This window comes from Glossina fuscipes, unplaced genomic scaffold, assembly GCF_014805625.2.
Source record: "Glossina fuscipes isolate IAEA_lab_2018 unplaced genomic scaffold, Yale_Gfus_2 2, whole genome shotgun sequence".
NCBI lineage: Eukaryota > Metazoa > Arthropoda > Insecta > Diptera > Glossinidae > Glossina > Glossina fuscipes.
In genome coordinates, this window is record NW_023998416.1 from 28,914,867 (window position 1) to 28,940,811 (window position 25,945).

At 33.9% G+C, this 25,945-nt stretch overlaps 1 protein-coding gene across 1 annotated transcript in view; it reads right to left on the bottom strand.

Moving 5' to 3' along the window:
* Positions 1-9,379: 9,379 nt before the first annotated feature.
* The window catches only part of LOC119634158 (homeobox protein goosecoid), a 30,383-nt gene continuing 13,817 nt past the window's right edge, over positions 9,380-25,945 (bottom strand). The window contains exon 3 of the mRNA XM_038028126.1: positions 9,380-9,643. Within this exon, the coding sequence (XP_037884054.1) occupies positions 9,380-9,643 (264 nt within the window). The remainder of the gene's footprint in view (positions 9,644-25,945) is intronic.

Consider the following 25,945-nt stretch of genomic DNA (forward strand, 5'->3'; position numbering starts at 1 on the left):
TTACCTTTCTGCTGAATAGTAAAAAGTCGAAAAGCACTATAACTTAGCCTGTGGAAGTTTTGTAAACAAAAAAACAAAAATTTCATATCTGTCTATATTATCATCGCATATCTATCTACATTATTAAATTTTTCGAACATAAACCAAAAACATCCAAGTGACAACTTCTTCTATAGATGCATTCCTCTCTCAGCTATGCTTTAGATCTTTATCGTTTCATTTGTTTTTTTTTTGGTTTTTCTTTCTCATTTTCACGTATGTACGTATTATGCAAAAAAGTTATTGTTGAAATTTAATTATTTTACTGTATTTTGAACGTATTCACTTACACACATTCATGCATACAGACAAATAAGAGTTAATGAAGTGAACTGGCAATGAATGCATTATTCGTATTTAACTGAATTTTTCATGAATTAATTGCGCTCAAATTAAAGAAAAGAAGAACAAAAAAAAAAAAGAAGCAAAATAAATAAAAAAATAATATGAAAAAAAAGGCAGAATCGAGCCGAGCATGCATAATAAAAATATATATATATATGTATTTTTTTTTAAAATAAAACATATACCTATATATTCGTATGTATGTGTTGGTATGTTTGGACAAGGTCCAGTATAACGAAGAGTCAATCGCAAAAAAATGCAGCAAAATGTACATATGATTATATAGACATACATGAACATAACATATATGTACGGAATTACCATATAATTGTTTAAGTACATACATACATATATATATATATATATATATATCTTTATATATACATATATATATATATTTTTATATACAAATGCATAAGGCAAATATGCTCGATATTCTCTACAGGTTGATATAAAGTCTATTTTCTCTTTTCATTTTTTTATTCATAGATTTTATTTAATTTTAATAATAAAATTACAACAACAATAGCAATAGCAGAAATTTTCACACAAAAGGTGTTCATATGAAAATGTAATTAACTAAATTTATATTTATGTATGGATTTCAAACACATTTACATAAAACGAAATTGAAAACAAAAAGGCAGATATTAAGCTTAACATTCGACATGTTCCGTTATTTAGCTCCCTTCTGATTTATATGAAAACCTACTATGCACCTACTGAGCCTCCTATTCGTTTCGGATCTTCAGGGCGAAGCGAGAAAAATGAACGCGATATGCTCAACCACGTATCTATTATTCAAAGTTGGCTTTCATTCGACAATTCATGATTAATTTTTTTTTTGTAGAAGCGATTAAGCGGGATTTTTTAAAAGGTTTGACAGACTATACAAAAAAAAAATAAAGTCCTTGAAATTGACGTACATTTTAGGCAACTCCATTGCACGAAGACGCGGGATAAAATATGACCTATATCCCGTACCAATTCTGATGCAAAGATCTATTAAGTTTGCTCAGATGTTTACAACACCCAGAAGGACTTGAGATAGACGCGCTACTACTTATTATACCGATCGACTCGGAACCACTTTCTAAATCGATCTAACTTTGTTTGTCCGTCTGCCCCTCTTATACCGTTGTGTTCAATCTACAGTTTTTTGAGATATTTTAATGAAATTTCATGAACCGACGGCTTTTCGCTCACAGATGTAAGCTATTGAAAATGAATCGGATCGAATCACTTTTTCGACCACTTCCCATATAACGCCTTACTTTGAACAATCGTTAGACGAATAACTGTAGGATGGTAGGGACAACTTGATGGTGGGCCATGGCCCACTATGATGTTGTTATTCTTTTTTATAATCAATTTTAAAGATTTCCTTATGCTGCACTTACAATAATTTGCCAAAAACTACTAAGCTGAAAAAAAAGTGGAAGGTATGACGTTTACGAAATATATTGTATTGATTTAATCGACCTTTTGCGGTCCACCCTGACAAATAAAAATTGAAAAAGATTTCGATATATTGAAAATCCTATATAAAATGTTTAGAGTTGGCTTTAGAGCAAAACAGGATAACTCTCCACGCAAGAAGAGATTCATCGCAGCTCGTTAGCCATACCGCTGAAGACGTTTATGCGTTTTGAATCCTTGCAAGAAATGAGAAGAATATATGAGATCAAATCGATTCCGCTGTTTAAGAGTAAATTTGCTTATTGAGATTCCAGAGGCAGCTGCTAAGGTTTTATAAAACTGAATGGGTAACACATGTTCGCGTGTCTTCCGTCTAATAATCAAGGGCTAATGGGAAAATTTTTAGAGCGGATAATATTAAACCTTCACGACAGATGTTTGGGTTGGACCTCCTATGCTAGATATGAAAATATTAAAACCATGTATATATGTATGTATATTTTTAATTCATGCAAAAGCTTTATTCTCAAATACGATTCAATTATGTGTCTAAGGTTGATAGAACCGTTTTACTTGACGATACTCGTTACAAAGTTTGTCAACATAAAAAGAAACGTTCAATTTTACCCGATGGCTCACTATCAGTGCATTGAATAGAAATTTCGTTGATTAACGCCATTTTCATCTTGTAACGTTGTGCTATTACCAACCTCATAACATAATTAATACACTTTCTAGTGATGTTCTTGCCCAGTTTCCCTTATTATTGATGCTTATATATATATATAAAAAAAAAAAAAAAAAAAAAAAAATGCAACATATTGTCAGTCACTCCACTCCGAACACTCTTGTGAACACTTCGCTCTCGTCCATCAATTTTCAAATCCCATGCATGAAAAATGTATTAAATTACTAAATGACAACAACAATTTGCTTGCAACTTATTTAGAAAACAAACACACACATTAAATCGTCAAATGAAATTAGTTAACAAATATTTGTGAATATTTATACGAACCATTAAATTTTAACAAATGCTTACATATAATGTTCCTATATACATATACAAAATGTACAAATATATGCACGAAGGCACACAGTAGTTATAAACTTAAAATGCTTAGGCCTTATCGTAGTAGTAGGTAACGTTTTTATAATTAAGGGGAAAAAAGTGTTCGTTAAATGAATTAATGCGAACGCCATGTAAAGATCTCATCTAGAAAATGTGCGTAAATACAATGCCTTTAACCTTAACACATACACTTACTACTGTTATGCATACATTTGTGTATGTGTATGTGTATGCATAGTTTAAGAAATTGGATATCCCCGTACTCGGGACTCTGCTTCAATCAACCACCACCACCAATACAAACTTAAATAAGATGCAAAACTAACAGTACAAACCAAATAAAGATGTTTTACAGAAAAACATTGAAAAATTGACAACAAACTCTATCCACACCTCTTTTCTTCATCGTTCGTTTTACATTCGCCCAGTAGTATATATCCGCGTACGTATGTGCACGTCTCCTTGGCATTTGCTTGAATTGTTGATGTATTATTATCCTTTTTCTTTTTCCTTTTTCTTTTTCCTTTTCCTTTTCTTTTTTACATTTGCTGTTTTACACAATATTTAGCAAATATTCTCTTCGGTTTTGTTAATCGTGTGGCCTTGCTTGACGCAAGCAGGCTTGGCTCTGCGAAAAATCATTTTCTACGTTTTGATGTTTTTGTATACTTCCCCATTAACAATTCCCCTGTTTATTTTGCAGAAAACACAAGAAGCAACTGTAGGTAAAGGGAAAGCAAAAAGAAAAGACAAATCTGGACTGCTTTACCTTTATGAGAGAGTGATAGCCGAGTTTGATAATAATTTCTGGAATAATTTCTTGAAAGAGATATTAAAGATTAAATGCCTAACCATCAGTCCGTCCGTCTGTCTGTTTTTCTTGTAAGCTAAAATTTTTCAAAAATACTTTGAATGATTCGAATCGGGTCACTTTTTCGATCACTCCCCATATAAAGCCTTATGCTGAAACATCATTATACGTGTAACTGTATCAAGCGGAATAGTGTAGGGTATTTGATGGTAAGCCGCGTCCCGCAGTAGCGTTTTCACTTGTTTTTAGCATTCAGCGTCACAATCTGACATATACTTTTGCTGAGCGATTTTCTTCTGTAAATCAACTACACGCTTAACCTAACCATGCCTAACCCTGTCGAACCAACTTAGCATTACCAGTTAACGTTTAGTACAAGGATTCTCATTCAAATTTATGCGATCACATTTTTTTTTTTTTTTGCAAAACATTTCATGTCCACATCATTTTCTAAATATTTTGCATGTAATGAAAAAGAAGTTCACAAGAAATTCAGGCTTGAATCGAATTTTTCATACTCACCAATACGATATTTGATATTCATTGTTATCGTAAATATCGTATACCACATATTTTTATACAATTTGATAGCACCTTCAAGAGTTAGTATAAAGCAGCTTGAGCGACGTTGCACGGACGCCGCTGATGATGTCCGAAGGAAGTGATTGCATCAGAAAGTAGCAAAAATATCTTGAAATTGAGTTCTCATACATAAAAAGTTAAGGTGCAAAAGATAGTTGCCGCCCTATAGATATCAAAAGACATTGCATCCAGTATTTTGGGTAAAAGAATGAGAAAACTTTTTTCAAACCGCTGTCGCGTGTTTATCGATCCTCATCGGTACCGACCTAGCATTCGCTGTTCCTTCGATCACTGCAATTAAGATATGATTTATCGCATTGAGGATTGAACCCGACTCCGCCGGTAAATAATTATTCCCAAAACAAGTAACTTGTGTTTACCATTAGCATCCTGAATGGTAGCTTGGAATAGCGTACTAGATTAAAGTTTGATTTATTTGAGATTAGGACACTTCTTAAACGTTTCAAGACAATACAATATTAAAAATTATAAGAATAGATTTGCTTCAGACGGAAGAAGAGATGTGCTCTCTTAAGACAGCCAGAAATATTTGGATTAACTATTAGTCTTCCCGAACAGCTGCTCCTTTTGACATCATTCGCAAAATGGTCAAATGACCAACGAGCGAAAGAAGAAAAAGTCAAATGCGATTGGATAAACTGCCCATGAGATTGGGAACTACTAAGAATCGCAATAGATACAAAATTCAGGTTCTCAGCCCGCTGCCGACGGAAATCAAGCGTAATGAGATGAAATTTTCCTTTTTTTTTTTAATGTGAACATTTATTTAGGCAATGTCCTTGAAGTGTGTTGCACGATGAAGGTCAGAAAGAAGTGGGGAAAGAGAGAGGCTATAGGGAGTGAGAGTGGCTGCAACGTAGTGTATGTGTGCCCAATGGATAAGTTTTGTATTTTTAGCGATCCGGCATTCGTTATAGCTGCGACCCAGTGTGCTCTACGCTACGGAGCTTTGTATCAGCGAACATCGCCAAGCTAGTGTCGAGTCCTATCTGCTTGGTTACTCGGCTACGGGTTATAACTACTGGGCTTTGAACTAACAAGGCGGTCGTACTTATTGATATACTGGGTACACAATGAACTAAAGGCATTTTAACCTAAGCAATCTGTTATGTAAAAAGAAAGAAGAAAATATAGTCGTTTGACCACTGATACACGGACTACTCCTACAAGCTGTATGGCTTGCATTGCACTTCGAATTCATTAAATCGGTCATTTAGACTTCAGCCCATTCGACTCCAAGTGCATGTAATCAGGTTCATTAACGACTGCTTAGGTTGAAGGGTAATTTTTTGTTTCTCTAAATTATGTCTTGTGCCTATATGTAGTTAACAACAAAGATAATGTCAAACAAATGCAAATCTTGAAAAAAAAAAAAAAGAAGAAAATACAGAGACAAACCTTAATTGGATATGCAAAACGAAACGAAATAAACGAAAATAAATGAGCGAAACTCCAAAGTAAAAGCGGAAAGTATGGCCAGCAAGCATAGAAAAGGAGGCCATTTTGAAACATCGTCATGCCAATTGGACAACTCATGCAAATGCAATCAAAGCTCAATACTATATGCTCTGCGATATCCAACGGGTCAACATATGATTTGCAGCCAACTTTACGTAAGCACAAATGCACATACATACATACATACGTATCTACATGCATGCGTCTAACAGGTAGAATCGTACAATATTTTGCAGTATAGTTGATATAGAAAATCAAAAGTGGAAAAATGATATCTATGTTCAGAGAATATATACGTTGCAATGATGGTATATAGATGTATGTTCCAGTGTGCACATAATTGGTATTTTTGTGTCCATTTTATCTCTCAATTTCATTGACCAGCAATTATATCTTTTCTTTTGTTTTGCAAACAGAAATTGCAAACGATAACGATTGTTATATATGCTATTATTGTTGTTGCTATTATTTTTGATGACGATGTTGTTGTTGTTGTTGTTGTTGTTGTTTTTCTCTTTCTAACTTCAATCATATATAAGCATATATATACATACATACATACATACATACATACATGCATGCATACATACGTTGAAAGTCATGACAACGACGGGATGGCATTTATCAAAGTTTCCAGTTCGTTTACATTGGAATGAAAAAATCAAAAGCATTGAACGAAATTCGATTTAATTTATTTTATTACATTATTTTCTTTCTTTTATCATTCTCTTCTTACTTTTTGTTTTATTTACTTTTTTTCTATTTTGTTTGTTTTTTTTTTTTTTTTAGTTTTGTTTCTCATTTTAAAGTTATTTTCATAAATTTTATTTAAAACTCACACACATTAATCACACTTTTGCACACACTACGATATACTTATGCATATATGTATTTATCAATATAATACAGTTAACAAAAGGCAAAAAACATAAGCTATAAACTTTATATGATACAATGTTCAGATGTGTGCATATGCATTTTTACATACATATATAATATGATATTTATTGATTGATTTTTCAAAAGTTCTCGGGCAGTAATTAATTACAAATTAAAATGAAGATCTTCAAGCGCATTTTATTAGTTCAGGCGTAGCAAGAAAGTAGTTCTCAAGCAGGAATTTTGTCATTTTGATGTGATTTAGTCAGTGTTACGATTACTGCGTGCGCGAATTTGATGATGATAGCGATCATGTTCTTTTTTGTTTTTTTAAAAGAAATACTATCCTTGGCATTTAGGAAAAACAACATCAATTTTGTTAAAAAGTCCGTGCGACCTTGAGCGCTTCATTAATAAGCACAATTGTCAACCGCTTTGCCAGCTTTGTAAACTTGTTTCCATTTATTGCTATCTATGTAGTAAGCTCGAAGGAAATCTGAATCGTTGACGGCTACGCTATCAATTAATTTTAGGTAGTAAGGTGCTAAGGTAACGGGCAAATAGTTGTGAGAAAAAAGAAAGAAATAGTGAGTGGCCTTGAAGACGGAGAGAGCTTGTAATTGCAATCTCCGTAAACATGGTGTGCTCGCCTTTAATTCAAAGTAAAAAACGAAAGTCTCTTAAGCAGAATATATGATAAGGGTAAGATCCGTGCAGCAGGGGCTAGGATAATCTTTACAAAGGCTTAGCTAGTAAGAGGACTTTAAAAAAGAAGAAGCAATTTGACGACTTCACTTAAAGACTCAAAATTCCGTTTGTTATTCGAATTAATCGATATGGATCGTTATATGAATACGCTTAAGAGAGTTGGTGAGACATAGAGATGAAGGCCAATGCGCATATAAAATCACATTGATTTAAAAGGTGAAATCGATTAGGCATCCATCACAATATAAGTTCAGCCTGACTAGCCGAGTAGGTAAGAACCGCGACTGCCAAGTCCGTACTCGTACCCGTACCCAAGTGCGGTAAAGTGTTCTTTGGCCGTAACTGTAGCGAGTGCTCAGGTGACTAGGGCGTAAAACTTATCGATTGCGCATATACCCACTGGACAGCGGCCACAACTTTCCTTCTCTTTACTCTCTTCTTTCTGCCAGCGTGAATAGGGGACAGCACATGAGTAATTTCTCATATCAAAAAAAAAAGCGTTGATTCTTTAAGAGCTTCACTAATAAATTTCACTAAAGATTTCAAAAAAAGGGAAATAATGCGCCCGCTTGTGTTAAAGGTTCAAAATGTAGCTTGTTGCTAAGGTCCCCAGTTAATAGGATCTGAGCCAATGTCAAGATCATTTCATAGTTAATTTTTACGGCAAATTAAAAGCTTGTGGAGGATGGCACACCTTTTTCGCAACAAGGACAGTACAATAAGAAATCGGTGAAAGTATTATACCAGCGTCAGTTGGGCGAAATACTGAAAAATTAAAGAAACCCTTTCCTTATAATCGATGACTTACTCTGTAGTAATTTAATGTGGGTTGCAGAAGTCAACATTTAAGTCACCATTTTTTTTTTTTTTTCTAATAAATTAATTTTCCGTTGAAAAACCACAGGCCAATGTTCATAGTTAGACTGGATATAAAACCTGTACAGAGAAAGAACTAAACACTTTTCAAGTAATCACCTTGCGTTGAGGCAAATTTTCTTTTAAAGGCAATCAACGGGTCATCAATACATTTTAAAGTCTGCCGCAGTGCATTCCAGTATTGAGCCGAGCGTTGTAGCTAGGAGAGGAAAAGCTATTGAAATTGACACGTAGCAAGGACAGATGAATGCAGCGGAGGTATTAAAATTATTTTAAAAAATTTCGGTCTAAATCAACATAAGGTCACCCAAAGGCAGTTAAGGTTTTTTGTTGACGATGATTTACGTACAAATGCCAAGAGATTGCCAAGAAAATTAGTAAGCCTCAGACACGTTAAGTAAGTTGATGCATGAATTACGCAAGAATTTGAAAGCATTTGTATTCGCGTTACGTATCGTAAGCAAACATGACTTGAGCAGGACGCAGCTGGTTTTTTGAAACTAATCATTCCTAATGAAGGAAGCTGAACCATTTATGATAACATAACGATTATTGTCCAAGTTGCCTTGAACTAGTTCAAGTGACTTTAATGGTTGAAGGCTAGTGAGAAATTATGAAGAAACAGTTCTCGGTAAAAGCAAAGGTGATATACGTAATGAATTAGATAAACCTTTCAGATATCTTTTGTCAACGACTAACGAGGCCGCTAAATAATTATAAAGACTTCCTAGAATTCCATAATCCGTGTGAGTTCGATCCAAATAATCGAAGGCGTCGTAGATTTTATATGACACGTCAGAAGCTCGATTGCTAAGAAAATTTCATTGCAATCTTGAATCAGAGACATCTGACTATGGTTTTTTTGAGACGTGTAATACCCTTTGAGTGACAGAACTAACAGCGGCGAGGGTGAGTTTATGTCACACATCATATCACCTGCAATTAAGTAAAAAGGACCCGAAAAATAACCGTAGGAAAGGAATTTACTCACTTAAATTTTTCTCACTTATATGCCTTACTAAACTAAATAAAATGTGCGCTAAATCTTTTGAAGGACGGTAAGTAGGCGTTAGTCCAGCTTTATCTTAAGCTAATTATTTGAAATAAATAAAAATATTCACAAAATTTATATAAATTAAGTTAATTGCAACTAATACAGAGACTTATGCTTATGCTACCTCCAAATCGGATTCATCGGCATCACTATATGTTGGATCTGATTTGATTTGCAATTGCGCCGCATAATCTTCAGGCGTACATTTTAGATTAATGATCGCTGTTGCCGTCGTCGTTGAATTATTATTGTTGTTATTGCTGCTATTGTTGTTGACAGTGCTATTGCTAATGCATTGTTCCTCTTGTAATTTTCGTAGGCGCTCTTGTTCTTCACGTTTTTGCTTACGCCACTTGGCTCGTCGATTTTTAAACCAAACCTTAAATGTATAAGAAGAAGAAAAAAAATTTGAATTGCGGGTGAAAGTAATGAATTTTCGATTCTAAAGGAATGACTAGTCATTTGGTTTATTTATTATCTTAATGTTGTCCAATAATGTTTACTTATTACTTTAATCGGTAATGATCAACTGACTGTGTACTACACATATAAAGCTTTAATTTTTGTATCTTAATTTTTCCGATTTCAAAGGAAAAATTTGCTCTTATAAAATAGTTTCTTAGTTATAGCCATAAGTCGGTAAATTATTATTGAAAACCCAAGATGTAGTGTTACGACTCAACTTTCGTATTAATCAGTCTCTGATTAGATGCGTACAATTATTTCAATTATAACTGGAAATGTATATCATAAATCCGGACAGGGAAATAAACCATAATTTCGAACGTAAGAAGTAAATTCTCCGACATGACTTTTTATTTTGTTCATTAAACAACGTGTACGATATTTCCGATTAAAGAATCAATCAAAATGTATACCATAATTTCGACTGTAAGAAAGGAAGACAATTTTTCACGTCATTTTACATTGTCTTTGTTATGCGATGTATATCATTTATTCGAGGAAGACAAAAAGTCACAATGTAAACCATAATTTCAAACGGTAGGAGTGCATTTCTTATAACTCTTACCACAAATTCAGATAGGGAAAGAAATCGACAAGTCGATGTTTGCCATAAGAAGAAGAAATTCCATGTCTTTATATTCAACAAAAAGGCTGTTAAAAGAGGTACTAATTAGGCAGCTATTTACTAATAACCTAAATAACCTTAGATTACGGTCGTAGTTCACGAGGACTTATTCCGGCCAAGATTAGTTTTGCTGTGATGGCGGTTGCTCATGACTGTGCTTAGGGATCAACGATTACTGCCTTTTTACTAATATTTCAATAACTGATTGATATCATCCTAGAAAGGGTTTTAAAAAATTTCTATAAGTTGTAGTAAGTAATGACTGGCATTGGCGTAAGAGAACGTGCTTAAGGTTTGTTACTTAAGCCTTTCGCATGAAATATGTTGTCAAATTATCAAGTCGGGAACAGTTATTATATTGAATAGATAACTTCATCGGGAAGTAGAAGCGAAACGCCCACATGTGTGTATATGAGGGTTACGTAAGCTTTCGCCCTATCCAAAAATCCATTAATTTATATCAATTGATTCCTAGTTACGGCTGTGAGCAATAGTCAAAAGTGTGTACTCTTAAGTCATAATATAATTTTTAAGTAGGATAACATTTATTGCCCGTCTCTGGTTTCTTCCTTTGTATTGCTTATTTTTTCAACTATGGCTTCGAAACACTTTCATCGGTTTTTCAAATTAAAAATTTTCATAAAATAACAAATCAAGGTATATAATACACTTACATCTAACGTCTATTTACATATACGAATAAATGCTTTCGTATAATTTGGTGTCACGTTGTACAAAAGTTTGATAAACTTCCGCATAACTTATGTTGTTATACGAGTTCTTATTATTAATATTCAACAACTGTGTAGAGTGCATTATTTTTTTTCTTCCTTCTTTTACTTTTTTTCTTTTTTTCCTTTTTTTCCTTGAACATTCACTGTTCTTAAAAAATTATATGGTTTCGCGTATAGTGTTTTTTATCTCGAGCATCAGGGTAAAGTGGATTGATGTTGATGTTGTTGCTTCTATTGGTGCATGCTTTACTACGTTGGTTGTCTAGGCGATGAGTTTTACTGTTACGTCTGCTTTTCAGATTTGTTGCTTACGCGCATCTAAACTCAATTATGTTGCCTGGCTTGGCTTGACTTGTGATTAACATATAATTTCAACTTTTTTTCTTCTTCTTTTGCGCTGCTCTTCCACTCCGTCCTCCGCCTCCTCTTGTTTTTTGTTTTGGTCGTTTATTACGTTTTATTATTTACAAAGTTGTTACAGTATTCTTGTCTAATTAAGCTTTTAATTGTAATTGTAATTAATTTATTTTCGCCAGCGTTGCGACGTAACGATTCATCTCGAGCCTTGTCTTTTATTTCTTCGAGCTTCAAAGCCGCCACCAACAACAACAACAACAACAACAACACGAATGACAACAATTTCAGTAAAATCTTTAGTGCATTTCAATTTTATAATAATTACTTGATTTTATTTGAGCAAAAAAAAAAAAAAAAAAAAAAATTTATATTAATTTTTAATGAGAATTTTAAAGGGAGGGAATGCTGCAATGAGAACGTAAAGGCGTCTCAAGTCGCTTCCCCTTTGTTTTATATTATAATGGATAACATTTTTGTATTTATTTAATTAAAACAATGGCAAACAATTCAAGGGGTTAAATATCTTCGCCATTTATATAGACAACGAATATCATACCAACACGGACCAACACAACACAACGCAACATAACACAACCAACAACAACAACAACAATTAGCAGTAGTATTAGTAAGAGTCTCCGTAACATTACATTAAACTTCGCCCTCAACAAATAATACAAATAATAACATCAACGCAATTCGTACGGAAGGGTGGAGCTAAGCTGCTATGTATCGCTAACCAACCTGGAATGAAGTGTGTGCCATTTTGTTGTTAGTTACTTATGTATATACGTTTGCGTTTACCGCGTTGCCTTCGTTTGCCCGTATTTGTGGTTATTTATTATAAGCGAAAAAAGAAGAATACGAGAAAAAACAAAAAAAAAAATAAAAAGATTTTGTTTTTTCAATTGTTTAGAAAATTGTTGTTATTATTGCTATTCTTGTTGTTATATATTGTTATTGTTGTTATTGCTTTTGTTCTACATAGTTGCTGCTGTTGTTGTTGTTGTTGTTGATAACAAAAATAATCCAAATTTACGAAAAATCAACAAGAATTTCATTTGCATCGTTAAACAGTAAACTTTTAATTGAAATTTCAATTACACTGTTTGTTGCTGAATTTATTGTTTTTTTTTTTTTTTTTTTTTTTTAACTATTTTGTTTTATGGTGCATAAAAAACAATTTTAAGAAATTCAACTTATTGGCCGGAAAACAAAAACTAAATATTTTCAGTGACGGATGCTTATTTAGTTCACCTTCGTCGCAGCCGCTTTCAAACGCTTTGGAATTATTTGCTTATCCACCGCACTATCTATATAAAAGTCGTAAGGACGTGGTAAACTCAGTTAGATCCCAATGTGTCGTTGCATCTGAGCATGAGTTCAATAATTGTAATGGGTATGCGATTTTTGATCTTTTAATACCGCGGCATTGGCCAAATATTGTTTTCTTGGACATATCAGATGATGGCGTGGAACTCGTAATAAAAATGAACTTTTTTTACCATTTCAAGTATGCCTTAAGACAAAGGGCAATTTGTTGTCTAATTATTATCGGGCTGATCTTCGGAAAGAACTTTTAAAATTTTTAATTTTGAAACGCTTTCGCTTGGGTTCTTTCCGATGCTCCGATGAAAAAGAAAAATGCATCGGCCGCTAATCTACTCCAAATTGAATTACATTTTGTCTATATCATCGCTTAACCGATAATGAATACTTGCTAGTACAAATTTTACCTTTTAACTAACGTACGTCTCTTCTTATGAGGGATGTGTAGTACCAATGAGGAGGAAAACTATTACTATTTGCGACATTTCTTGGAATTTTTTCATTGCGAAATTTCATATATATTTATAACATTAAAGGGATTCTCCTATGGACGTTGAAGGATTTAAATTTTCTTTTTTTGCATCGTCCTTACGTAACATAGCGTAGAGTTACGTAACGTGGTATCGCGTAACGCAACGCAAGATTCCTTAGTAAATAATCCACAGGTAAAGCACGAAAATTTTACAGTTAAAAAGCTAAAAAATCGATATAGTCAGAATAGTTATATTTTAACTTATACTTAACCGCAGAGAATGTTTTATTCATTTCTTAAGGAAGCACTCGAGTAACTACCGCGTGACACAAGTAAGTAAATAAGAATCTTATGAGCATAGGTTGGCTGATTATTTTTTTGGATCAATCGACATCATAGCCAAGTATATACATATAACATATATATATATATATATATATATATATATACCATGCAATATTTTTGATTGTCGCCGCATAGCGATGTGTAGATTTTGTGCAAAATTGCAAATTGGTAGAAGAAGTAGATTTCTTAAGGAACCATTCGTGCGTCAGAACGATATTGATTTCTTCGGTGTTGTTTGCTTTTAGGGGTGGAACGAGATTAGGATTAACATACGACTAGCACCCATAGTACATTAACTTAATCACAGCTTTTCTAAAAGAGCTGGCACTAAATAAATTTAGTATTCTCTCTCCTAATAGTGCTTGTGTAGGTGTATTTCTAAAATGGCAAAAGAAATCGGAGGTGTCAAATTATTCGCCAAAGGTTCATTTCAGATAGTGAATGAATAATAATTGAATCAAATACTTATTCAAAATTCGCTTTCACGTGCCCTGGTCACTGTTTTCTCATTTGTTTAAAAGAGAATTTCTAAAATATTTTTAAAATTTCTCTATATATATTTACATATATAGACGAATATGAAATTGTGTGTATACGCATATCTTCTATATGTACGTACATCGAGGCAAGCATTTATGTTGATTTTACAAACTAACAGATGGTTTTCCAAAGTTTATTTAACAAATCGACTGAATCTATTAAAATAACAATCACAAATTCAATCCCAAACCTAAATACGGCTATCGTTTTTGCATAGAAAATATAAGAGAGCAGACCAGTTATGCCAGTCTATGACTCAAGCTTTTGATCTTCTTGGCATATTAAAGGAAAACAAGCAAGAATGTTATATTCACGCAAAACCGGGCTATCCAATACCCTACTTTCAGCTGCCACAATTCATTCAATAATAATTTAATAAAAATGTGTAAAAACATTATAGTGGTACAGGGCCCACGACCATTAAATATGCTGCACCACTTCGCTTAATACATAGCACTTTTCAAAAGTGTTCCGATCCGTATCGTTTTCGATAACGTTTGCCCTTCGGTCAAAACATGACGCTCTCCGATATTTCATTAGAACATCTTAAAAATTGCAACGTTGCGAATTGAACCCAAGTAAAAAGTCCGGCCAGACGCATTCGGTAAAACAAGTAATGTAAGGTATAATCAAAAATTCTATAAACTAATGAACAAATGACCTTGAAAAAGTCTGGGGGTCGAAAGCGAGAATGGTTTCTGCCCAAATTTAGTTCACTTTACTTCTTTTTTCATCACCATATTCTCTTCCTATTTTATGTAGACGCCTACTTTTCCTACGAACTACTATATATGGGAAGAAGTGGAAAAAATAGAGGGCAATGAAATACACATTTAGCACAATTTTTTTTATATATGTCACATTATTATTCCCTATGGTCACCACAAAAATCTAAAAATTAGATTTTCTTGCCATAATTTTTGTACAAATGTTTATAAGGAAGAGGGCGCATCTATTTAGTCAATACATGACTTTTAAAATTGCTTTTGTGGTGAAATATTAAAAATGTCGAATTTTTCTATATAACGACTTGCTTTAAATAAACTTAAAAAACATTACATAGGAATTGGATGTAAAAATGGGCCGATTCGATCAATTTTCAATATTACTCATCCCATGTGAAAAAAATTAAAGGAAAAAGTACAAATCTCACCAAAATATCTCCACAATTGAATGCTGGTATGGGCCGGAGTGGAGGCGGACAGACGGACAGACGTGCTTAAATCAGCTCAAATAATATTGAATCGATTGTCTTAACGAGAAATGAGTCTATCTCAAATCGGGTTGGGAAGATAAAAAAAAAAATCACTTCAAACACCACAACAATCGTTACACTTAGCACAATTAAAAGGGAGTACACCCAGATTGTTATCCGGGATTCTGTCTATTTAACTGATTTTGAAATGAGTTCGTATTGTGCGTAACCATGTGGTATTTGCATATAACCACACACAGATATGTATATATACATATACATATATATATATTTATATATACAGATTAGCACATACATACATATATACTACGTATGTCTATTTTAGGTATTGTTGTAAAGTCCTTAGCAACCTTTGTAAATTTAAGCAAGGCAAAGAAATTAAACGAACGAGAGCGACGACATCTCTCTTCCTCTTATTCGTTATTTTCTCATTTACGGATTTTGTTTGACATTCAATTTTATTAGTATTTAATTTGACATATTTGCAGCAATCATTGTAACAATTCATGCATTTACTGTCATATTGCATTTATGTTACTATCTCACTACAAAGCGAACGGACTTAAATTCTGTTAAGAATTTTTAGATTAAATAAATCTTTTACTGTGTGAAATACATTTATTTATTGCATGCAGCAGAGAGTGTCCTGACACAACAAGCATACCAAATAAACCAGAACGTCAGAGAGTGGTCTCTATACAATTACAAAGTTATATGCAGTTTCAATTCCCTACGCTAGCTATGTAGAAGGAAAATGAAGTAATTGAGTCAGTCGAGTCAGTTGACTATTTTGAAAGCTTTTTATTTAAAAACTGATGATGATTTAATTACGATATCATACAACGGATACCGTGCTTGAATTTTCATTACTGGCCTGCTCTTCTCAATAACGCAATCCCTTCGCCTATCCTAGATGCAAGCAACAATGCATGTTGTGACTGCCTGGGCGAGCCATTCTTCCCGACTGCGTAGGTGTTCGAGCCCAACCTAATGGGAATGTTAAGAAGACAATCATGACGAAGTTTATTCTCTTGGACTTAACTTTGCACATCGTAATTGTGGTCTTGGCTGAGCAAATGGCAGACCGTCATTACTCGCCTTTCCTCTACATACTCGGTAGTTTTGACTCATTTGAATTTAATCACATTTATTGTCATTGTAGAGCTCAATACCTGTCATGGAAATGATGGCAAATATTTTCCATCCTTTAGAGACTTTAACAACATGCTATGCGATGGGAACAGAGTAGAATCACGTAATTGCTTAACATGACTGACTCGAGCATGAAACGCGATAATAGGCATACATAACGAAAGAGAATAGAGTTGAGTAATAAAGGATGCGATCAATAGCAGTCCAGTTCTGATGTATATGGAAAGTCAAGTCGGAAATGGTTTTTACACAGAAGCTTTTACAGATCTATTCTGACATTATTAACTTTCAACTGTCATAAAATTTGCACTTGTGTTTGTCTGTCATCGTTTCCGCCACAACAGGGGTTTTGGAGTTGCTTGGCAGATACATATCTGTAGGGATCTATCAGTGAGTTGGCTTAGAAAGGGGGGCTGGGGGATAATGCCAAATAGACCAAACCTTTAAAAGATGTTTAGTAATTTTTTTAACAAACCTTTAAACGTGAGCGGGACATACGGTAATTTCATACTTGTTTGATAGCCGTAGAAGGCAAACACCTTTGCTTTGGAAAAAGTGAAGTTCGTGCTATTTTCGTAAAAGTGAATCCTAAAAGAAACTAAAAAGAGACTCTGTAGAGATTGTGAAGATAAAATGGTTTGATATTAGAGGGCGGTATTTAAACATGGGATGAACACTATTGCAATTCAGGTCAGATGACGAGAAATATTTGAAGAAAAACAATAAAAATTTAAAATGCTTTGAACAGCTATGAGAAAGGTTTTGTGCAAAACGAGAATCGCATCCGTTTACAATCAAACAATTGTTTCATCACTTCAATGACGAATTTGTGAATGTTTAAGATCGATTGGCTTGAGTTTCCTCATGGCCTCGCACCTCGGAATTAAGCGAAGAATCGAAAGAATGAAAATGTACTTAGACGAGGAACAATTGAAACTTTAATGGATGGATTTTCTCTCACGCACGTGCATTGCACAGTTTTCATCGGCCGCTTTGAAATAGGTAGAACCATATTATTATTATTGAGCGTGAGTGCTTGGTTGAAAATCAAAATAAAGGAGAATCGACTGCATTTGAGGAAAGCCAATACTCTATCTCTTACTCTAAACTCTTACAAAGTATGCAGTGGCATTTCCCTTCTATTGAACAAGGAATGCTTTCCGTAAGATCCGACCCATTCAGATCTCGTAAAAATTCTATTGTTGTAACTTTACTTATATTCTTCTTCTTCTTTTTTTTTACTCATCCAGTATTGGATAGAGGTGATCATATGTTGTTTTTCTATACATTTCATAATATTATTGCTTACCAAGTTCTATTAGTGACTAAAGCCCAAAATATTCTCGGCAAAGTTTATCCTTCTCAGGACTTCAGCATTGGATATGCGATCTGCTCATTATATTTTTAGAATTCTACGGTAGCATCGTATCTCAAAAGCTTTTAATCTTTTCATTTTACTAATTTTTAATGTCTCCGATGGTAGACCGTACAAGAGCATCGACCGTACGAAGCATTTCATTACTTATGCTGTGATACGAAAATTGCTTTTGACTCAACAAGTCAAAATTTTATTCAGTGCCCTACCAGTCACTACTTAGTTCCTTTTTGGGAGCACAATAAGAACTGCTTTAATGTCCTAATAGAAACGGGAATTTTAAGTTTTTTAATCTACCCCTTTAAATTATTACATTCGTAAAATCCTACCATAACATACACAGAACCAAATTACTGCTTTTAGTAAAGAATAACAAAGGGATGATTATTTTCGACATAATATAATACAAAGTTAACGAGTAAAGGTATATAGGTATGTATGTGCGAATGAAAGCAAAAGGATTTAAACCCAAAATAATTCTTATCGCCATCCTTCTCAAATAATTACAATGTAGATGACTAATGTTAAAGCAGGTATCTGAGCGTATGCTGATGACTCCGCGGGCTATAGCTTTTTTGAATTAATTATCTGTACATATACGAGAGAGAGAATCAAAGTCAATTATTTAAATGGATCACCTTAACAGGCATGTGTGCATGATTGAATTTAATGGAAATAAATTGTTATTGATTTAATATAATTTATGGCGAAAGTCATTTCCCATATATAGTTGTATAAATATACGTTAACACGTTCTTATATATATATATAAAATTTATGCAAACATTATCAAAGCAATATTGCGCGGATTTTACTCTTAACTATATAAATATTTTGACATATGCTTAATTATGTAATAATAAAACATCTAAAGCGTAAACTGACACAGGCACACTCATGCATGAACACACACACACATATATATATATATATATATATATATATATGGCGTATGGAAAAAACTGATTTTAATTTCATTATTATTTAACGCTTGATCTGTTTGAAATAACATCACATAATATCAGGCAATCAACCATTTACTAATTCGTGATGATTTAACATACGACCACATTACACCAACACCAACAATAACAACAACCAGAGCAGACGGCAACTTATTAAAAATTAAATTTAATCAAAATTTACCGAAAAATGTGTTTAATCATGTTTTTTTTTTTCTTATTGTTTTTTTGCTATTTCCGTTATTGTTGTTGTAATACGTATATAAACATTTCACCAGGCATTTTACAATATTTTAAACGCGCGTTCATAGTCGCTCTAATCCCATAATTTCTATGACCACACAATAAGTTTTTATGTGCAGACGTAAGCGTTGGCATGTGCGTGTGTGTGTGTGTGTGTGTATGCATGTGTATAAGCTTTTTTTTCACACCACACGATTTGAAGCGGGTCAACTAGAAAATACTAAATTTTAATAACCGCGGGCTTAGCGCGCATATAGACGCACATACATATATACACATGTATGTCATACCTAAGAGTTTAACATCGAGTTGGCTTGCAAAGCGTGCAGCAACATTTTATAGGGAATTCAAAATGAATTTCAAAAATTAAATAAACATAAAAATTAAACGATTTATTTGTTGAAAATTTGGCCATCGCCAACGGCTTGGCTAAGCATTGCTGCAACATCGGGCATATACCGTAAGAACTTTTTTTTTTTTCATTTTTACAAAAAATATTAGAAATTTTTGGATTTTAGTTAGTTACCAATTTCGCGCAAAACCAAATTCATGAAGATTTTGGATAGTTTTCGTTAAACCGAATAACGTTGCGAACTGCGTGCTTTCGTTATCGAGCTATGGGTATCTTAAGGTATACTTTAGATGTTTTTAATAGCGTTAACTTTTTAATTTTATATATAGTAAATATACCGAATAGGTTTCTCTCCTTGGTTTTGTAATTTTTTAGTGGTCGTTACCAGTCTGTCCAGTGTGGTTGTAACCAAGCTGGACGTCATCAAGGTTTGTAGATGAAAAAAATGCATGAACGCACCATTGTGATGTATGTGTACCTTTGACTTGGAAGTAGGCGAGATTGACGTGGTCTCATTATAAACGTCGCAGGGAGTACCCATTTTTGTAACGCATAAAGATAGACCTACGCATCTATGAACAGTTTTGATCGACGTGAATGGTATCATAGTAAATGCTTTCGTGCTTTTATGCGTTTATTTGTTTAGTTATTGAGATCGCGATTGTGTTGCTAAAATTTTATCTAGAGAGTAAACTGCCTTCCAAACTTTTCGTTCTTTTGTCTCGCCAGATGAACCTCGAGAGAAAAGTTTCCGCTAAGAGCGTGAACTGGATTTGTTAGAACTTTTTCGCCGCTGTAATGGCGCTCTCACATACATTTGCCTGTTGACCTGTTAGGATAATGCTTTTTGTTTTTTGTGAAGAAAAAAAGTATAATTCCAAGCACTAAGCTTTTGCAAGTTACGCTGCATTTCAGATAAGGTTTCGAGTTTCTTCTACAAAAATTTCACTCAACTCAAGTCATCGAGGTGAAGTGGACTTCACGGCCGAAAATGATTTTGTTATGGACGCCTTTTGGATCCTCTTTTCGACATGGCTTGAAGTGAGTGCACAAGCGATGGTTGTTTAGCTTCAGAAAATTCAAAAGTTTTGACTTAAAATATTTGTTATTCGGAGCTCAGAAATACAACCAAATCGCGAAAATAGCTCTCATTCACCAAAATTCATATATAAAATGGATTCCTAACCTTCCCTCCATTGTTGGCATTACCCTCCGGTCGGCATAGGAATATTATAAAGCCTATTTGCTGATTCCCTGATGCTTGCTACTTCGAAAAAAATTTCTGTTGCTCCCTTGAAGAGACGTTCATAATGACGTAAAGTAATCTCAAGTAATGTTTAAGAAAAAAACTGAATAATCAAATGATGGTAAAACATATGTCGTAACGTAATCTCAATCTGCCAAAAATGCGGACCAACTATTACTAGCAGTGAATGTTGCTTGTGAAATCATTTTTTCAACACTGATATGCTAATAGAAAATGCTATCAGGGTAGCTTACATACCTTGTACTTTGATTTAAAAAATTGGCCTATCGTTTAGGGAAAGGAAATTGGAAAAGAAGTTCGCGACTTGGATCTTGCATACTTTATTGAACAATAGTTTCTTTCAAGGAGTCATATGAGCAGCCTATGTTGTCGGTTGACAGGCAAAACTCATCAAGAACTTAATCTTAAAATTTCTAGACTTTTTAACAAGAAAAACCCATCATGTCAGTTAAACGAACTAAAGCACCTGTCTACGATTGTCAAACTTATATATATATATATATATATAGAAATAAAGTGTCAACCCAATAGGCAATGGTATAGAGTTTTTGGGAGGAAATAGTAAGTAAAACTTCATTTTCTCCAATTGGCTGTTTTTTCTTGTCAACTGAGAAATGTTTAACATCATAGTTAAAGAATAAAATGCTTACGCTTACATAGCATATTATGTTTATAATCTCACAATTTTTTTCCTTTAGAGTCTAAGGTTTTTTCAAACTGAAAACCTTGAAAAACCGGTAAAAGAGTCAGAAAAACGAAGTTCATATCTTTTCTTTAGTTTCGCCTCAATGGAACGCACCATCTACATATTTATATAGGGTGCTGTTCCCTTCAATACTCAAACTGAGTACGTTTCGATGTTTTTCTTTTGTTCACTCTTTCCCTTCACCGTTCTCACCAGGTTTTTCTTTGACTTAATCCTTCTTTTGGACTCTTCAGCAACAATCGACTGATGTGTAGTCCAGAGTATTATTAAGACTTACTTAGGAACGAGTAAGCGTGCACTTATTCTTCAATAAGCTAGAGAAGCCAACACTTTATTCATTGTGAAGCATTGTTATAACAGTTCACCACGCCTATTTTATGATTTTTTAGACGTAAACATGTACATAATGGCTGATGTAAATCCGCGGTTTTTGCCCTTCTTTTGAGCTTCTTGCTATAGCCTGCTCTTTGAAATGATTCCAAAGTGTCATATGGCTGATGTTTAGTGCCTCCGTTATTTCCTGGGAGCTTGCGCGCCAGTCATGCCCCACTACTTGGAAAACTTCATCGACTTCTTCAATGATCGGCTAACCAGAACGATGTGATTGAAATTTCCGGAACGGAATCGAGCAAACCACTCCTGAAGTCTTTTTTTTTATATATTTTTTTTGTAGTAAAAAAGCATCCCATAGTGTATTTCTTTAGATATTTTACTCATTTTCAAATCGATATAAGTTTTTACATGAGCAAAGAATGAGAAAACTATCTTGAGAAAAAGTGTAAGCGAAAATGTCACCTTTTAAGCGCGTCTTCGCTTGAGGCAATTAAGTGAGTGTTGCCAGATATGTAGGCACCAACATCAGCATCGGAGATCTTTTGCATCACCCAATACATACATACAAACACAATTTACTTAAAAGCGAAATTAGTAACGAAATATTTTGGGTTGTTTGCGAGTATGGTGATCTATCGCAGAAGGAATGGGGTCGGGATATGCCGATAGTAGGAGTGGAACAAAAAAAAAAAAAAAAAAAAAAAATGCAACGCAATTAAGTATTTTTCTCAATAACCATTAGCCACATTATGCAGATATTCACTTAAGATAAAGTGTCTTACTAACGTCTGGAAGTCTTAAAAACAATTTGAATAGTTTTGCAAAAATAAAGAAAATAACAAATAAAAAAAGGGAAACGAATTCGATTATCAGATCTTGTGAGCACTCAATGCAATTTTCGAGCGAAGTGTTCAAGTTAGTAAGCCTGCACTTGAAACTCCAAATGCACTGCACTCCAAATCAATAAAAATTCACAATCCAGATTTGTTTTTTACATTTTTTGTTTTTTTTTTTTTTTGTGTTTTGGTTCTTTGTGGGGCGATTTCAGCATAACTACTAAATGTGAACGAGCAAATTGATGTTGGCTTTCACAGGTATAGAAAAACATCGCTAAAGCTGCCAAAAAAAAAAAAAAAGAAACAAAAAAATGAAAACTCAAAAAACTAACGGTTCAGTTTGGTAAACAAAATCAATGGCGGTCGTAGCGGCCAGTAAACGTGAAAGTTGCGTTTTGTTTGTAATTTCAATATTATGGCGGATTTTCCATGGGAAAGCGCATAAAACGCTGATGCGCAACGGTATGATATTCGCTGTCGATTCGTACCATGAAATCCATAAAACAAACATGCCACAAGCAGTTGATTTTTAATTAACTACAAGCGGACACACTCGTATATGATGTTACTAAGCGCGCGTGTATGTATTTTGCGTATAAGCCGCACCGCAAGAATCTTGCCCGCAATCAGACATACACGCATATAAAGAGGATTTCACCATATACAGCTCAGCTGTGTATATATACAATATCAAATAACCAACAACAACAAAAACAAAACATAAAAAAAAAGGAGAAAACAACAACAAAAAAACAACCAATTGGTGTACAATCTCTTCATTGCTGTGTGGGACCGCATTTATATACACATATATATATATATATATGTATATATTTATATCTGCATATACATGTATATGTTGTTATTGTTGTTTATTCACGATTGTAAAACATTGAAAGGCCATGATGAGGGTGATGGAATGTGAATCCATTTGAACCTATGTATATATGCGAAATAAATCTGTATGTAATAATGGTGTATGTGTTAATAATAAAAGCCTCTTTTTGAAAAATATAAACGTCATCAAAATTGCAAATGATTGCAAACACATAGCAAATGGATTAAATACGTAACAGCTTCCGAGGCTTACGAGTGAGCAAAAAGATAGATTTGTGTACATACATATATATACACTGTATAGGTGAAATGTATTTATGTAGTTACAAATGTTGGTTCAATGTAAGTTCAATGCATTGGCGCCATTTTTAATCTATTCAAATTAGAGTTTTCATTAAACCCTCATACACATGCACATACATGCATGTATTTGAACCAATACCTTATTTTATATTTCAGATCAGTTACTAGACGTAATGGTGGATAGATGAGTCCGTTAAATAGATAGCAAATAGAAGGTAAAAGAGTTTTGTGCTTCTTGCTGCGAACGATGCAGACACCGCGTGTAATATAAGAAAAGGAAAAAATTGTTTGTCTTTTCCGTTATTGCTGGAAATGTATGAAAATATTGTCAAACTTTTCAACATAACCCTTTCATTGCAAAGAATCTATTAGAGAAGAAAATATAAGTCGTGGAGACGATCTTTTGCCGGCAAATACTATTGCAAGCGAGAGTAAGCTTTAACTACGATGGTTAGTTTAGATAACAAATAAAACTTTATGAAAATCTTAGATCGGTGATATTAAACGGATATAAAATACTCTTAACACTTCTACACGGAGCAGATAACAAGTCATAATAGAAAACAATGAACCTTCTTGCCATTGGTTTTATGCCTTTGTTTCTCATAGTTTTGGCATTCCGAAGTAATAGTCGCAATAAAATCTCTAAATAACAAATTCGTTATAAAACAAGCAAACACACCGTGGTGAGCTACGGCCCATCAATCATATAACGGCTTTGCAAAACAAGACGCCTTATGTGAAGTTGTCGGAGAAGTGCTCTGAATCGAATCATTTTCATTAGCTGTCGTCCAAAGGCCAAAGCACGTCAGTGCGCCATTTGTCATCAAAAAATCTCAAAAATTCGCGGTCTGTTATTTGCACACAAGATAACAAGACGGATAGACGGACAGAGAGCAATAACAATAAGACAGACAAGTAAGTATAATGAAAGGTCTATCTATCTCAAACCCTTCGGAGTGTTACAAGCACTCACACACCTAATCTGCCTTTGTACTATACAAGTAAGCGGTGAAGAGTATAACAAGATTCCTAAGTCATGAAAACGATAAAGAAAAAACGTCTCTGAACGCCTTGCAACTTGTGACAAGTCACAATATGGCTCTAAGAACTTACATCTCGCTTAGGACCCTCCAATTAGGATGGAAAATTGCGACAATTAGAAAGTTGAAAATCTGTAGCTAAACGCTAAAGTAAAATTTAAAGGTTATTAGTTTGGAAGCCTCTGAAAAGCCTCGAAAAACGGGGAAAGTGGGCTACGCATTTACAAGTAACGCAGACAGACATCAAAAGAACTTTTTTAATACATCAGAATATTTTATACATCTAGCAATGAAACACTGTTTCTTCTCCTTAATTGTGAATAATACACACACACACACACACACATACAAAAATATATATAAATAAAAAGAATAATTGCAACGGGCTTCGAAAAGACTTGAAGAGGAAAACAATGACTTTTTAAACAATGCTTAATGTTTTATCAAAGCGATCAGAAACACTAAATAGTTGAGCTTTAGTTAAGGGAGAGCACAGGCAACTATTAAAAACCAAAAGCCGTACTACGTGCAGCATCACAACGGAAACAAAGGATGGAAAGGCATGGAGTGACGGAGGCATACCACAGTTCCCGCGCAATCTTCTTCAAGTGCTTCAATTTCTTTGTGCCCTTATGGTCTTTCTAAAAATTCTTATTTCACGTATTTATTCTCCTCCTGGATTGGATGCAGCCAAAGGAAGAATTCTAGGAAATTTGAGAATGTTATTAGGCATTAAGAAGATGTTTAAGCCTGTGACAAAGAGTAAAGTTTGTACGTTTGTTTGTTGAGGATTGCAAGCTGCACCTACAGCACAGTTGATAAAATTCCAACTTCAATAGAATTGACTTTAAAATGTGTTTAACTTTCGGAGACAAACAACTGAACGTAGCAATAACTAAGGACATCCTTTGCAACTTTGCACTTTCATCCTAATTAATCTTAATGGATCTACAATATTTAGCACGCACTCGTTTTTTTAACTAACTGGACATTGCATAACACAAAAAAAATATCGCAGACTCCACCACACCAGGGCTTCTTTCCCTAATTAAAGTTTAACTTTACATATGTTTTACACTCGGCCTAATCCGTTAAATCGAGTTCATGCGTTATATAAGATCAATTTCATAAAAATGTTTAGGTTGTTTCTAAAAATGTTTCTTCAAAAAAAAAAAAAAAACCTTCCGTT